Genomic DNA, 14,806 nt, shown 5'->3' on the forward strand with positions numbered 1-14,806 from the left:
CTGAAGCCCATTTGTTTTTGAATAAATGATCGATTTTTAACATATTTCAAATGTCAATATGTGTTTCAGTTCCTGATCAAATTCTTTTTTTTTCTATCTAGTCTCTGCAGTCTCAGCTTTCTAGTCTGGCTGATGTTCTGACAGTCGATATGGAGAAAGCCAAGCAACTCATAAACTCTGCTGATGAAGACGTTCCCCAGCAGATCCACCACGACTTGGCCTCGATATATCTGGAGTTAGAGCCAGATTTTACTGCTGTGTCTCAGATGTGTGCAGAAAGAAGCAGCTCTCTGATTCAAGCGATGGAAACAGGGAAGGTCAGTCTTAACACAGTAATTAAAATACAATAATATAACAGTAGCATCAGCCACTAACCCCTTTATATATGATTTTAGGTACACTTGGAATCAACATATCAGCAACATCTCAGTGATCTCAATACGCTGGCGGGGCTCATTCAAAATAACTCTGAGATGTTGGGTGTGGATTTGAACACATGTGATGTGGACACTCTGAAACATCTGAGCCAGCAGAATAAGGTACCTTAAATTGCAGTTTAAAGCATTGCACAGCTTGAGTAAACAAGAGGAGAAAAACCCTCAACATCCTTCCATGTTTTATTTTCCCAGGACATGGGGGACCATCTGCAAAAAGAAGCCAGGCTCAAGTTAGAGGATGTCACGTTTGATATCCAGTGCTTTATTTCAGAGCACACTCAGTTCCTGAGTCCGGCTAAGAGTAGCTACCTCCTCAAGTTCCTCAGCACCACTCAGCGAGCATTCAGAGACCAGATAGAAAGGCTTGTAACACAGAAGAGTGCCTTAGATGTCCTGCTTGATGCCAGAGAGAGAGAAAACCTGGCAGAGGTCTGCCTGTGTATATGTTATAAATATATAATTTCACTGAGATTTTTCCTGGAAAGAAAAAGTGTAGCTCTGTTTTTGTTGCAGTTTAGATTGACATTTTCAGTTGTGTTACTTGAATTTAAGCTGTAAATCTGAGTGGGTTTTTATTTTTATTTTAGACATTCTGCATGTTTCAGTGTATTCTGGTCTGAGTTTGTTGTTTCTTTTCCAGAGTGTGAGGTTGTAAGTGCTCAGAGAAATAACAGCATTGCATGCTTGAGTGCTCGATCCCTGCTGCAGACTAACCTCTGTGCTTGTTTTCATTCTACAGGCTTTGAGACTCCGGCGAACATTTAACTGGACAAAATGTCCTATCTTTGTTGGAAAATGTCCTGAAAAACAAACAGACTAACACACAATATGATGTCCTCCTGTGCTTTTTAGCACCATGGCAACAAATTGGCAAACAGCATGTTTACAGCAAACTCGATATTTACAGTGGTTTGATTTAGGAGAGTTTATTCTGAAGCAAACTTTGCACGTTACCTCTGTGTGCTCGAATTCTTGCTCCCTCCCTTTCCTTCCTTTCATTTTCATTATGTGAAAACACCTTTGATGTTTGTGTCTACATGAATGTTTTAGTGAGAATAGATTTGCGCAACACGAAATTTAAAGATATAAAGTTTGACCTTTTTTTTTCTAATGTCAGTCTTTATTGGAGAAACAGAAGGAGTTTACAGACAAGTTGGCGGACGTGTGTGATAATCTCACGCTGACTGAGAACCGCCTGATTGGCCATAAGCAACAGGCTGAAAATGCTGAGAGCATTACAGACCTGCAGCAGTACCAGCAGGAGCATCAGGTTTGTCATAACTTCACTTGGTTTGCCCTACAAAAAAAAAATATTATTTTTTTTGTATCAGTTAAAAAAACGTTCTGTTTCTTCACAAGGCTCTCCAAAAAGACGTGTTGACAAACGCCAGTGCCTTAAATGATGTGATCAGCAGTACTAATACATTTCTCGTGGAAAACCGAAGCAAGATGACACCAGATCAAATCGCCGCTATTGAAAGCAAGCTGGAAGAGGCTAAAAGCAAAGCCAAGGTCATCAACCAGCGAGCCGAGGACTCCAGAAAAGATTTGGAGAAAGCTGTCACGACAGCCATACAGCAGGAGAGCGAAAAGGTTTGGCTTCCTTCCATGTGTGCTTTCTGTAAAAACTCTGTTTCCTGAGAATTTGAATTGTAATGTTAGAGTGAAATCAGCATTGTTAATGTGTGGTCTGTCGGCACAGGCAGCAGCTGTCGAACAGCTTGAGGAGAGTAAGAGCAAGATTGAAGGTCTTCTGGACTGGATTTCCAATGTAGGAAATAAAAACAAGAGCAGCCTGGATCAAACAGACCATGTAAGTCAGGAAAATGGAAACCTGCCAGAGGAACCTTCAGCTAAGGGACTGATAACAGACGATGATAATGCCAACGGAAACGCTTTGCAGGCCACTGAAAAGGATTTTGGCAGAGAGACCAGTGGCGAGGACAATGAATCCCCGAATCTTGATAAGCAGTACCAAGGGCTCAAGGTATAGTTAGTTTGTTGGAGTTTATTTATTTATTTTCAATAGTGATTCATACCATTTTTCCTAACAGCTCACAAGATTAAGATTACTAGACTGAAAACATGAAGCTGTCTTAATAACTGAAATATAACGTGTATTAAAGAGATGGTGGAGACAAGAAATGCCTCTGAGTGTTTTCAAAACATTAAAAAATAGATAAGACTACACTTAAGGTCTCAAAAATGTCTAAAATATCTTATGGCATACTAATAACATGTTTTGCTATAATTGTGACCACAGGCCCATCACCAGGAGATTCTGTCCCAGCAGCAGGATCTGATCATGGCCACCCAGTCAGCTCAGGCTATGCTTGACAAGCAAGCCAACGTGCTGTCTCCACAGGAGAAGGAGGCTTTGCAGAAGAACATCCAAGAGCTAAAGGAGCGCTATGAGACGTCCCTGACTCAGGCTGAGCAGCAGATGAAGCAGGTGCAGTGTGTCCAGGAGGAGCTGAAGAAGTTCCAGGACGACTGTGAGGAGTTTGAAAACTGGTTAAACCAGGCTGAAGAAGAGATTTTGGAACTGGGAGCACCTGCAAGCTGCCTTAATATCCTCAGTGATAACCTTCAGCGACAGAAAAGCTTCTCGGAGGATGTGATTTCCCACAAAGGGGACCTTCGATTCATCACTATTTCGGGACAGAAAGTGCTGGACGTGGCTAAGGCATTTGGATCAGCTGACCCGGCAGCTAAGAATCCGCTGCTGCATGTGGATACTTCAGGGACCTGTTCTGCTGTCAAGGATAAACTAGATTCAGCAGCCAGTCGATATAAAACACTACACTCACAGGTATTTAGTATGCAGCTGATCAGAATGGGCGTAATGGCTTATTTTTCCCACTGTGTGGCAGCATCTGTCCTAATAAAAAATAAACACCAAAAAAAGTTTTAAATGGCAAATTAATTTTTATTTAAATGTATATAAGGTTAAGGTTAAAGTTGATGTAGTTAAACATGAAGCTGATTTGCTGCACAGAAAGTTTAGAGCTGTCCTAGTTGGAATTACAGTGGAATAAATAACAGAAAACATTGATTGAAATTAGATTTGAAAATATTATTTTAAAATATAAGTAAAACTGCAGCACCTCTTTTAGTTAACTTTACTGTGAAAATGGCTTTTTGAGATCGAGATCTTATGGTCAGTTATTTTTGCTATTATTCTTTTATTTAAACAACCAAAGTGAATCTATTTTTCTTTTGTCACAGTGCAATCTGCTTGGCAACAACCTCAAAGACGTGGTTGACAAGTACAAAAAGTATGACGACTCAAGCACCGGTCTTTTGAAGTGGCTCAACAGCTCAGAGGAGGAGGCGAGAAAGCAGCAATCAGAGGCCATAGCAGCTGACCCTCAAACGCTACAGAAACAGCTGGAGGACACCAAGGCAAGAACCGCAGCAAAAAGCTGAACTAATTAGGCCTAAGAGTTTAAAGTCAGGTCAAGAATGTTGTGTTGAAAAGCCGAGATTTGTTTCAACCCTGTGGTATTTTTTTCTTTAATCTCATTGTTATCCCTTGTTATCGAGGCCAAAGAGAATTCATGTGAAAAGATACTTTTAGACATTTTTTTATGTTATTTTTTGTGTTATTTATCCTCATTATAGCTTTCATCAACTCGGCGTCAACTCTAAAGGTTAGGCGCAATCCAAGCACAGACAGAAGGAACAGCCTTGTTTAGACGTGACAGTTATAGGGGTTATAAGGGCAATAGACCTTGCCTCGCCATATACAGTGTTTCCACTGACTTAAGTGCAACAAAGTTATTTTTAGCTTTGCGTTTAAACTCAAACCCACATGTGAATAGTTTAACTTTGGTCATTTGTAGTGCGCATACTCCTACGAGAAGATAATGAACTGGGCTGACAGAGCTGTCTCTGTCAAGGCTTTGGCTGCAGCTAGTTTCAACATTTCTCTGTAGCGAGGTAGTGACTTACAGGATAAATATGCACAGATAAGAGCTGCCTGTGAGCCAACCAAGAAACACAGTACTTTGGGCTTGGACTTGAAATCACTGCAGAAATTCTAAGCACTTCTCTAAGAGTAATTGTGAAGTCACATAGGTGCATTCAGCTAACCAATATTAAACCCAGACACGATCGCTCTGAGGTTATTATCATCAAGTACGCTATATAAAAAGAGTAGATTTTGTAGAAACAGAGCATGTATTTATGAGGATTGTTTTTTTTTTTACCTTTCTTGTCACTATTTATTAATCTCCAGGTTTTACAAGGTCAGATGATGGGGCACCAGACTGCTATTGATTCTTTACGTAAAACAGCTGAGTCTTTAATAACATCTGAAGGTGACCTGCTGAGCAACCCAGATGAGATCCAGGAGACAGTAGGTGAGAAAAATAAAAGTCAGCTGCACAGCATGATCTGTATACCTAATGGCTCAATTTCCCAGACAGACATTAAGCCTAGTGTCCTAGACTATGAACTTTTTAAATGAAAGTCTGCACTACTTGTTCTTTTAGTCTGGGCCTAATCCATGGTCTGGAAAAGCTACTCAGGGCTGAAGGGACACCCAAATTCCTGCTGTTCAGATTTAGACCTTTTAAATAACTTGAAAGGCAGCAGACAGTTAAATAATTTGGAAGTAGTTTTGGAAGATTTTACATATTTTCAACTGCCCTGTGAAATACTAATCGAGCACTGTGTTAATGTAAAAAAGAAAGCCATGATTTATCAAGCTAGGTTGGTGTCAACATACCACAAAGAGTTCACCATTACTTTACTACAACAGAAAAATGTTATCAGTGTGATTCATGGCTTTTGAATCATTTGTGTTCATTTTCCCCCAGTTATTGGTTTCTTGGCATGTACTTAAAATGCTGTTACCTCAACCAAAAAGCTAATGGATGTCCTTTGCCAACATTATAGCCTAAACAAACTCATAAAAGCCAAATATGTTTCTACCTTAGTTTGAAATGTTTACCTTATGGTGTGTTCCAGACAGCGAGACATGATCCTGTTTTAAGCAGAACCTGATTTGTTTTCGTGCGTTTTAGATGACATAGTGGAGCGTTACGACAACCTTTCCAAGTCTGTAAGCGATCGAAATGAGAAGCTGCAGATCACCCTGACTCGCTCTATGAGTGTTCAGGATGGCTTGGATGAGATGATGGGATGGATGGAGGGAGTTGAGGCCAGTGTGGAAGAAAAAGGGCAAATAACCTTGGACTCTGCATCTCTTGGAGGCATCCTGAGCAAAGAAGCAGTATGTGGTTTTTTTGGCCAACATTTCAGCGCTCTAATAATGCAAAAATTTCGTACCAGCTTCATATTTATTTTAATAATTTAATAAAACTTTACTGTTTTCTATCTTTTTTTTGTTTAAGGCTTTAGAGCAGGACATAGCAAGTCGCCAGAGCAGCATCTCAGCCATGAAAGCCAAGGTGAAGAAGTTTGTGGAGACGGCTGATCCCTCTGCTGCCGCGCTTCTGCAGTCTAAGATGGATTCTCTCTCCCAGCGCTTCTCTGATGCGTGTGATCAGCACAGGCAAAAAATTGCTACTCTGGAGAAGCTGAAAGAAAAGGTAGAGCAGTTTGAGAATGTAGCCGAAAAAGTCCAGCAGTTTGTTTTGAAGCGCTCACAGGACCTGCACGAAACAGACGGCCCGGGGAAAACTTTCAATGAACTGTCTCAGCTAATGCAGGTGCGTTTAAAAATTTTGACTATTTTCTCACTAATCTAATTTCATCATGCACAGATTAGCTGACAGATGATATTTTTCTGCAGAACACCAAAGCTGATATGGCTGAATATGCTGGTGATTTGGAGAAGCTGCAGACTTTGTCCAAGGAACTGTCTGAAATAAGCCCTGATGGAAACAAAGCCCAAATTCAGAGCAAGCTGGACAATCTCTCAAATGTTTTCAGCACCTTTAAAGACACCATCAAAGAAAAGTAAGTCTGGAAGAAGAGGGTTTTGCTATTTTTAACTCTTAATTTTGTGTTCTTTTTATTAACTTTAACATTTGTGCATTGTTTGTAATATTCAAATGGATGCAAACTCTGACTGATTCCTCACGCCTGCTTGCAGGGAAGAGGAACTGTCATCTTGTCAGGACCAGCTGGGAGAGTTCAGATCTGCAGCTAGCGCTCTCACTAAGTGGCTGGAGGAGGCTAATGACAAAGTACCTGCAGATCAGCCAAGCAGCAGTGAGAAAACTCTGGAGAGCGACCTGCAGATAGTCACCGTGAGTCATGAGATAAATACAAAGTATATTTTAGAGAGAGTGTTATTTTTATATGTGTTTTATCTTACTGCAGTTAAGGTGCTGGAACAGAAGTCACTGCTATTTACACACTGACACAGCAGTTTGGAATTCATGGGTTTTGCAATAGGTAGTCACTACGTTTTAGTAGATTATAGTCCGAGTCTCCTTAAAGTCCAAACTACCCAAATGTGCTTACTCTGCCTGCTAATGACAGCTAAATATTTGGTGTCTATACAGGACATATCTAAGAGTGAAACAGTGCGCTGTCCAGCAGAGAGACTGTTTTCTTCACAGAAAAGATAAAAAGATCTGTCTGTCTGTCTATCTTCTAAATGACATATAATGAATGTTTTATCAGGGATTACTAGATGAATGGACATCCAAAGGCCCCGCTGTCCAAGACCTGAACACTAAAGGATCGACGCTGTGCAACTTGATTACTTTCCTCACATCACCTGCCAAGACAAAGACTCCCAACAAGTCGGGTAAACATCAGCACACATAGACTCGTGTATATGAGTCATAAAACTGAATCAGATGGGTAGTGTTTGGGTTGTCTTCTGAGTGTTGTTTAATTACTAACTGTTAAAGATCATTGAAGGATCTGGTGCCATGAGTTCTGGTCCACCTGCTTGTTCCTAACATAAGCTTTGTTTCATGTCTTTGCGTCAGCTCTTACTAATGGTGATGGTCCAGCAAGCCATACCTACCTAACCAACAAAGGTAATGAAGTGTGTATGTGGGTGCTGCTTTGTCATCAGAGTGTATGTGGTCCATGCTGCGTAAATAACCTCTAAGTATCTTCAGATTACAACTATTAGTTAAAGAAAAAAGACAATAAGAAATGTCCTCATATTCTGAATACACTGTCCTATACCATATAGCATGTTGCTAATGTATTACTATTATTAATATCTCATGCTGACTATAAATGTCTGGAAAAAATACAATTATAACAGTGAGATTATTTTTCATATCCTCAGAGCTGATGGTTATTCAGCAGAACATGTCTTCCATCAATGTGGGGTACACGGACCTCGGAGAAACGCTGAAGAATCGCTCAGCACAGCTGAGTAGTTTGTTGCAGAAGGTGAAAGAGGCCCAGAAGGAGACAGATGACATGATGCTGTGGCTGAAGGACATGAAAAAGACCGCACAGTCCTGGAACAGTGCAGCCACAGAGAAAGACTCGGTGAAAACACAGCTTGAACAGCAGAAGGTACAAAAAGTGTTGCTGCTCTCCACGTGGAGTGTTACATTTAATTATATAACAAAACTGCAGGTGGTTCTCACTGTGAATACGATAGCCATTGGACAATCTTAAAAGAAATCATTAGGTATTTATGATTTGTTTTGCTCTTTCAGGCATTTGAAGACAACATGAAGCAAAAACAAGAGGCGCTTCACAAGCTCAGAGAGAAGCTTCTCGACTTGATTAAGACTCATCCAAACTCACCCGAGGCAGCAAAATGGAAGCAGATGCTGGCAGAAATAGGTGTGGTCCGTGGTGTTGGCTTCAAATGGCCTCGTGTTGTTTATGTCTATGTGTCTATGTTGACTTCTAATGTTGCATTTAATAAATTCATTTATCAAAATGTGAGCCTACCTCAGTCCCTTCCCCCGGTACACTGGTTAAATTAACACATGTGTTGTGCCAGGTTGTGAATAGGTGGGAGGCTTGCTAGGAGAACAGTGGGACAGAGGACATAAAGGTGCTGTTGTGCTGACTAATGGACATTGGTGTGATTGTTCTGTCCTCCTGTTCAGATGCTGCCTGGGCAGACATCAGTGGCTCTGTTGAGGAGAGGAAGCAGCACCTGGAGCAGTCCAACAAGAATCTGGACATCTTCCAAACAACAGAGCAGCAGCTTGGTCAGTGGCTTTCAGAGAAGGAGCTGATGATGAGTGTCCTCGGACCCCTCTCCATAGACCCGAACATGCTTAAAATGCAGAAGCAACAAGTCCAGGTTAGAATGGCGCCTTTGACTCATTTTCACTGAGCATTTCCTGAGGATTTCTTAAGGTGTGCTCATCGTCATCTGATATTCTTTCTCTATCCCCCAGATCCTCCAGAATGAGTTTAAGAGCCACAAACCTCAATATGAACAACTCGAGGAAGCTGCCTCCGCCATCCTAAGCTCATCAGGTGATCAGGACCCTTCGAGTGGGAAGCTGGTGAACGAGCAGCTTGCTGCAGTCACTCAGAAGTGGGCAGGCCTCACAGGACAGCTGGACCAGCGAGACAGCCTTATTGATCAGGCAGTGGTGAAAACCAGAAAGTTTCAGGAGTTACTGAGGAGCCTCAGTAACACTGCCACTCACCTGGAGAGTCAGCTCACAAACCATCAGGGCCTCAGCACGCAACCTGATGCTGTGAAGAAGCAGTTGGAGGATGCCCAGAACATCTCGGCTCAGCTGCGAGAGGAGAAGAAGAAGCTGAAGGAGGCTGAGGCCATCAATGAAGAGCTCACAGCGATGGTGACTGAGGACTACCTCAAAGCAGACCTCGCAAGGCAGCTGGAGAGTGTTTGCAAGCCTTTTAAGCAGTTGGAAGAGAAAGCAGGTTAGTGTCCTGAAAATTAAAATCTGTTTGGTTGTATTGTATAAAACTCACTTTATCGCTGGTGTTGATCAACTTACTGAATATGTTTTCCATATTCCTCTGTTCCAGCAAAAAGAATTGAACAGTTAAACTCCACCTTTGCCAGTTCTCAGCAGTTTCATCAGACTTCCAGAGATTTACAGTCATGGCTGGGTGAGAAGCTCCAGGACCAATCGAAGCCCAAACCCATCTCTGCCAAAGTGGAGGTTCTGCAACAAACTGTGGAGGAGCACAGTAAACTCCAGAAGGCTCTCGGTGAACATGAGAAAGCTTTTAATACAATCATTGGAGAGGGAGAGATGCTTCTGCACAACATTGATGGTGCAGAGAAGTTAGCACTACAAGGTCAGCTTACTACCCTCTCATCCAACTGGGAAGAAGTGAAGAAGAGCTCCGCAGAGCAGGCTGACAAACTCCAAACTGCTCTGATGAGATCACTGAAGTATCAGGAGCATGCGGAGAAGCTTAACTCTTGGATTCAGGAGTGTGAGGCTAGCGAGGGCCGAGTCAAGCTCACCGTTGATCCTGCTGCTGTGGAGACTTCCATTTCTCAGTTGAAAGCTCTCCAGAAGGATGTTGATAAGCACAGAGGGTTGGTGGAGCAGCTCAACACAGCTGCAGATAGCCTTCTTGAGGTGGCCAACACAGACACTGATGCTATAAAAGAAGAGAAGGCTAGCACTGGCAAAAGAGTAGACAATATAGTGGAAAGTCTGCAGAGCAAAAGGGAATCTTCAGAGAAGATCTCGCACACAGTAAAGGAATTTAATGATGCGTGCAAAGAGGCAAAGACTCAGCTTGAGGGAGCTAAGAAGCAAGTGGATGCCTATGACACACAGGGAGTTCAGGCACACAGCAACAAGAGCCTAACCAACATGAAAGCCCAACACAAGAGTTTAGAGGCTGTGCAGAATCAAGTAGAGCACATGAAGGCCTTGGCCAAGGACCTTGTGGTGGATGTCCCAGATGCTGAAGGAGTGACAGACCTCTTACTACAGGCAGACAGCATAGAAAAGGACTACAGCAACCTTAATAAGAAACTGGAGGAGACATGTCAAGCATTGGAGGGTAAACTGCAGGGTATCGGACAGTTTCAAAACAACATCCGCGAGATGTTTGCACAGTTCACAGAGCTGGATGATGAGCTAGACAGCATGTCCCCAGTGGATCTCAATTTGGACACTCTTAAAGAACAGCAGGACAGCATTCAGAGTTTTGTGACTAAGCTGCAAGAGCTCATGGCTAACACAGCCAATGCTGGAGACAGCTGTAAGAAGATGTTAGAGTCTGAACCCTCACCTGACCTTCTGGGCCTGAAGAGAGATCTGGATGCTCTGAGTAAGCAGTGTGGCAAACTGTTAGACAGAGCCAAAGGAAGAGAGGTCCAGGTGCAGAGTACTCTTACAAAGCTAGAGGAGCTGTATGGTAAACTCAATCAAATGGAAGATAAACTCTGCAGAGCTGTGGACAAGGAGGTGTCCCAGGAGCCGGTCAGCATGGAGACAGAAGTGATCAACCAGCAGCTGGAGGCTTTTAAGGTATGTTTGTCCTGATCTGAGGCTTTATTTTCAGTTTTTTGCCTGATAATATGGCATTTTTTAACACATTAAACCACAGTACATCTGCACCTTTTTGGTTTGTGATTTCCGGGAATCAGTGTTGCTACAGTGGTAAAGCTGATGATCATTGTTGTAAGGAACTTTATACCTCCTCATACATCTAGCTTATTTCAAAAGTCAGTAATTTCCTATGATCATAAAAAAAATCTAAATTTTTGTGCCTTTCATTCACTTTTTACTTTTGGAAAAGCAGTAGACATTTGATATCTTATCATGTGTGCTGTGTTTTTGTCAGTTTCTACTCTAACGATTTTGTTTCGGATGTAAGCCCTCCAAAATAAAGTTAAAGCTTAATATTTTCAAACTAATTTCTAGCAACACTGAATATAATATAATAAATTCCACAATATCTATAACAATATATATAATATATCTGATATTCCTGCTAAAATTACATTTTAAGCATTAAAGTAAAAATTTTCATTTTACAATAGTGGATTAAGTGCTTTACAAAAAATGAGTTAAGAATGATCTATTTTTTTGCTGGAGGGTTTTTCCTGTAAAGGGGAGTTTTTTGTTTCCATTGTGCTTGCTCACAGAGGATCGTCTCATTGTGGTTTTCTTAGTTATTCTTAGGTCTTTACCTTACAGTATAGAGCACTTTGAGGGAACTGTAGTTGTGATCTACATAGATTTAATTGGAATCCTGCTTTAATTTTAAGCCTAAATCTGGATTCCGTTAGTTTTAAAAAAAAAAACAACAACTTTTAAAACCTACATATATATGCTGTCTACCCACAGAACCTCGCACAGGAGAAAATTATACCAGCACACTGAGCACACAATCCTCTGGGGACTCCTGGTTCATTTAGGGCATCTGGTGTCAACAAAAGAGCTAGGGCTCCATATGCAGTGATGGGGCAAAAGGGAAGGGCCGTCATAGCCAGGTGGCTGCCAGCAGGGTGTTGCTTGATTTTATGATGACGCTGAGCCTGCATCTTCCTCTCTTAACACGGATATGGTTGATCCAAACCATTGCAACCTGATCATCTGCAGCTCTGAGCTCAAAGTCGATGTCTGTTATTTTGACCCCTGTTGGTAAAGACATTGCTGTCATTTTTAAAATCCCCTGAATAATATAGTATTTGTGCTCAGTTAAGTGTCCATTAAAAATGGTGAAGCACTTTTAAATCAATCAATAGCTTGATTATTTAAACTAGCTGCTATGTAATTACAGCCTATGCCAATGAACACTTTAAGTCTATAAATTCTTGATTTCAACTTTTGCCTGTAATTTTTGGATTCAGTGTGTAAAATTGATAGACTTAAGTGTATTGGAGCGTTATTGTAGGGCCTTTAAGCATATTGGCAGTTTTACAGACATAATGATTTGTTTTCAAGTTAATCTAACTCTCACACATTGTTAACAAAATTATGGGTGCCTTTGCTGATATCACGTAGGGATCAAACATGGCCAGTACTAAGGTTCACAGACGGATGCAAAATATTCTAAAAGCTCCTAAATTCCTGTGGATTCAAAAGCAGATTAACCTATATTTGCTGTAGAGGTGCAATGATGAAGGCCTTCTTTATTTATAGTATTAGTATTTACCAAAATCCCCCAAAACAATGTAAACAGCTGTGTATAGGCAAACCACACAGATCTGTCCTGTATGTAGGTCAAGGGATTGTTTTTTCTCAATTAATGGGGAGCTGCACTCGAACAGGGGAGCATCCAACCCCCACAAGGGATGCTTGTATTAAAATATCATTGGGTTGCAAGGTCGGAGGTGCCTGCTTCTAGTGTGGAGTTTAGTTTAAAGAGCTTGCAGGGTAGCTATTAACAAAGTGATTGATTCAAGTTGTTGCTAAGCAGCATTGTCACGGTGATTCACCCCCCAAGTCTTTGTCTTATTGCCACTCTGCGTTTAGAGAGCATACACGGCCTCAGCTGTCAGCGGAAAATCCTCTTTACACTCATTTGTAACAATATCACGGGGGGAACGGTCCAGGACAGCAAATCAGTGTTGGACCTGAAGTTGTTTCTTTATTTAGCAGCAGTCTGGATAATTGTGTCATCTTCTTTTTTTATATCCAGTGAATCAGGCTATTTTTTGCTGTTGGTTAAGTGGACTTTATTGGCAGCTAGTGAGCAAGAAATAAACAGAGAAAGACAGCACTTGGATTCCTTTCTTTCATGTGCTGTTACCATTTTAGGTCAAGTTTCGAATGAGACGTCTTCGACTTCATGTGTTTGCTGTTGTTTTCCCGTGAGTTGTGTAGGAGCTTGGAAGCCCTGTGTGTCGTTATGTGCACCCAAGGTCATGTTTTAGTGACTCAACTGTACGGGTGGGGGGCTGGTGTGGCAACTTTTTCTCACTGTTGAGACATTACATCAGTGTCTCTTGCAAGTCAAGACAAATGTCTACCTTCTGAATCACACTGTAGCTACTCCAGCTCATTGAAGGTGATGATAGTTGTAAAAAGTGTCACTGGAGCCACATTATTCATTATTCACAAAGTCATGAGAAATTATTATTAATGTGAAACATGAAACCCCTGTGGGCCAGCCGAGCGGTGTAATGGAGTTGTTATGTTGAGTTTTTACTCATTAAAGGTTTCTAGTGTTGGAGAGAGCAGACATAAAGTTTAGATGCAATAGGATTTTTAAAAAAAACCCATGTAGTGTGAAAGCAGTGAGTTTGAGTGAAATGTTGTTTCAGGCCATCTCAACCAAGAGTTGGGAGTTCGCCTTGTAATCGGAAGGTTGCCGGTTCGAGCCCCGGCTTTGACAGTCTCGGTCGTTGTGTCCTTGGGCGAGACACTTCACCCGTTGCCTACTGGTGGTGGTCAGAAGGCCCGGTGACGCCAGTGTCCGGCAGCCTCGCCTCTGTCAGTGCGCCCCAGGGTGGCTGTGGCTACAATGTAGCTTGCCATCACCAGTGTGTGAATGTGTGTGTGAATGGGTGGATGACTGGTTGTGTAAAGCGCTTTGGGGTCCTTAGGGACTAGAAAAAGCGCTATACAAATACAGGCCATTTACCATTTACAGGCCAAAAGTAATAACTCGATAGAGACGAAAGCAAAGCAAAGCATCACTGAGATTTGGTAATCCTTGTAAGAAGTGCACACACGCCCTCGAACACACACTACATGCACTCTAAATAATGTTTGCTCATCTTTGGTGATAATAAAAGAGCTTTACTCAATTTAAAAAACAAACAAACCACCTCTTCAACCTTTAGTGCCCTCTACTTTTGGTCTTTAGAACTTAAATAAAATGTAGTGTTCACAATTTATGAAAAGTTTGCCAGGTTGTAAAGCTACATGTAACTTACAAAGAGTGACAAAGAGACCTGTAGCAGCTGAAAAGGAAAAATAATTGGTATTCATATATTCAAATTTGTCCCAGCTTCACACACGCTTGCTTTAAAATTTAGCTTTTTTATCCCTAACATCTTCCTCTTTCCGTCTCTGCTCAAGCGTGCAGAACTGGAAACCGTGGTTTGGGTTGTTGAAATTCACGCAGAGCTGCTGCGGTGCTGACAATGCAGGAAACAGATACAAACTCTTTTCATTATCTCCTCTCTATCCTGCATTCTTCTCCTACCCCCGGTCAGTGGACATTAAAAAGTCGCGTCATGCACTTGGCAGAGCCGTCGGTGTTAAATTACCTGGGACCTGTGCCTCCCTCAGCATTCCACTGTAATTAAGAATATCTGTGGGGTCCACAGCAACCGTCCACGAGAAGAAAGCAGAGGGCAAAGCGAGAAAAGACGGGAAAAAAAAGTGTGTGTGTTTCAGCGTAGTGTGATGTCATCACAGTGAGAGCTGGTGCGTACTGCTTCCCCTTCTCATTTCCTCAGTCACTGAAGGAAAAAAAGGGAAAAGTGAGAGTATGTGTCATGATGCAAACATGGGTTAGAAGTGAAGTCATATGGGCCGTGCGGACATAAGGGGAAATTA

General features: G+C 41.8%; 1 protein-coding gene across 5 annotated transcripts in view; it reads left to right on the forward strand.

The window, feature by feature from the left end:
- Positions 1-14,806, forward strand: part of dst (dystonin) — a 101,994-nt gene that overhangs the window by 60,948 nt on the left and 26,240 nt on the right. For all 5 annotated transcript variants that reach the window (XM_013911843.1, XM_013911845.1, XM_013911846.1 and 2 more), the window contains 20 exons: positions 102-317; positions 396-539; positions 630-866; positions 1,555-1,707; positions 1,797-2,030; positions 2,140-2,424; positions 2,701-3,249; positions 3,666-3,842; positions 4,678-4,801; positions 5,468-5,676; positions 5,798-6,115; positions 6,199-6,365; positions 6,502-6,658; positions 7,038-7,164; positions 7,352-7,402; positions 7,663-7,898; positions 8,045-8,174; positions 8,447-8,646; positions 8,744-9,242; positions 9,351-10,819. In XM_013911843.1, the coding sequence (XP_013767297.1) occupies positions 102-317; positions 396-539; positions 630-866; positions 1,555-1,707; positions 1,797-2,030; positions 2,140-2,424; positions 2,701-3,249; positions 3,666-3,842; positions 4,678-4,801; positions 5,468-5,676; positions 5,798-6,115; positions 6,199-6,365; positions 6,502-6,658; positions 7,038-7,164; positions 7,352-7,402; positions 7,663-7,898; positions 8,045-8,174; positions 8,447-8,646; positions 8,744-9,242; positions 9,351-10,819 (5,682 nt within the window). The remainder of the gene's footprint in view (positions 1-101; positions 318-395; positions 540-629; positions 867-1,554; positions 1,708-1,796; positions 2,031-2,139; positions 2,425-2,700; positions 3,250-3,665; positions 3,843-4,677; positions 4,802-5,467; positions 5,677-5,797; positions 6,116-6,198; positions 6,366-6,501; positions 6,659-7,037; positions 7,165-7,351; positions 7,403-7,662; positions 7,899-8,044; positions 8,175-8,446; positions 8,647-8,743; positions 9,243-9,350; positions 10,820-14,806) is intronic.

Source organism: Pundamilia nyererei, unplaced genomic scaffold, assembly GCF_000239375.1.
Source record: "Pundamilia nyererei isolate P.nyererei 1_Seehausen unplaced genomic scaffold, PunNye1.0 scaffold00073, whole genome shotgun sequence".
In the NCBI taxonomy this organism is placed as follows: Eukaryota; Metazoa; Chordata; class Actinopteri; order Cichliformes; family Cichlidae; genus Pundamilia; species Pundamilia nyererei.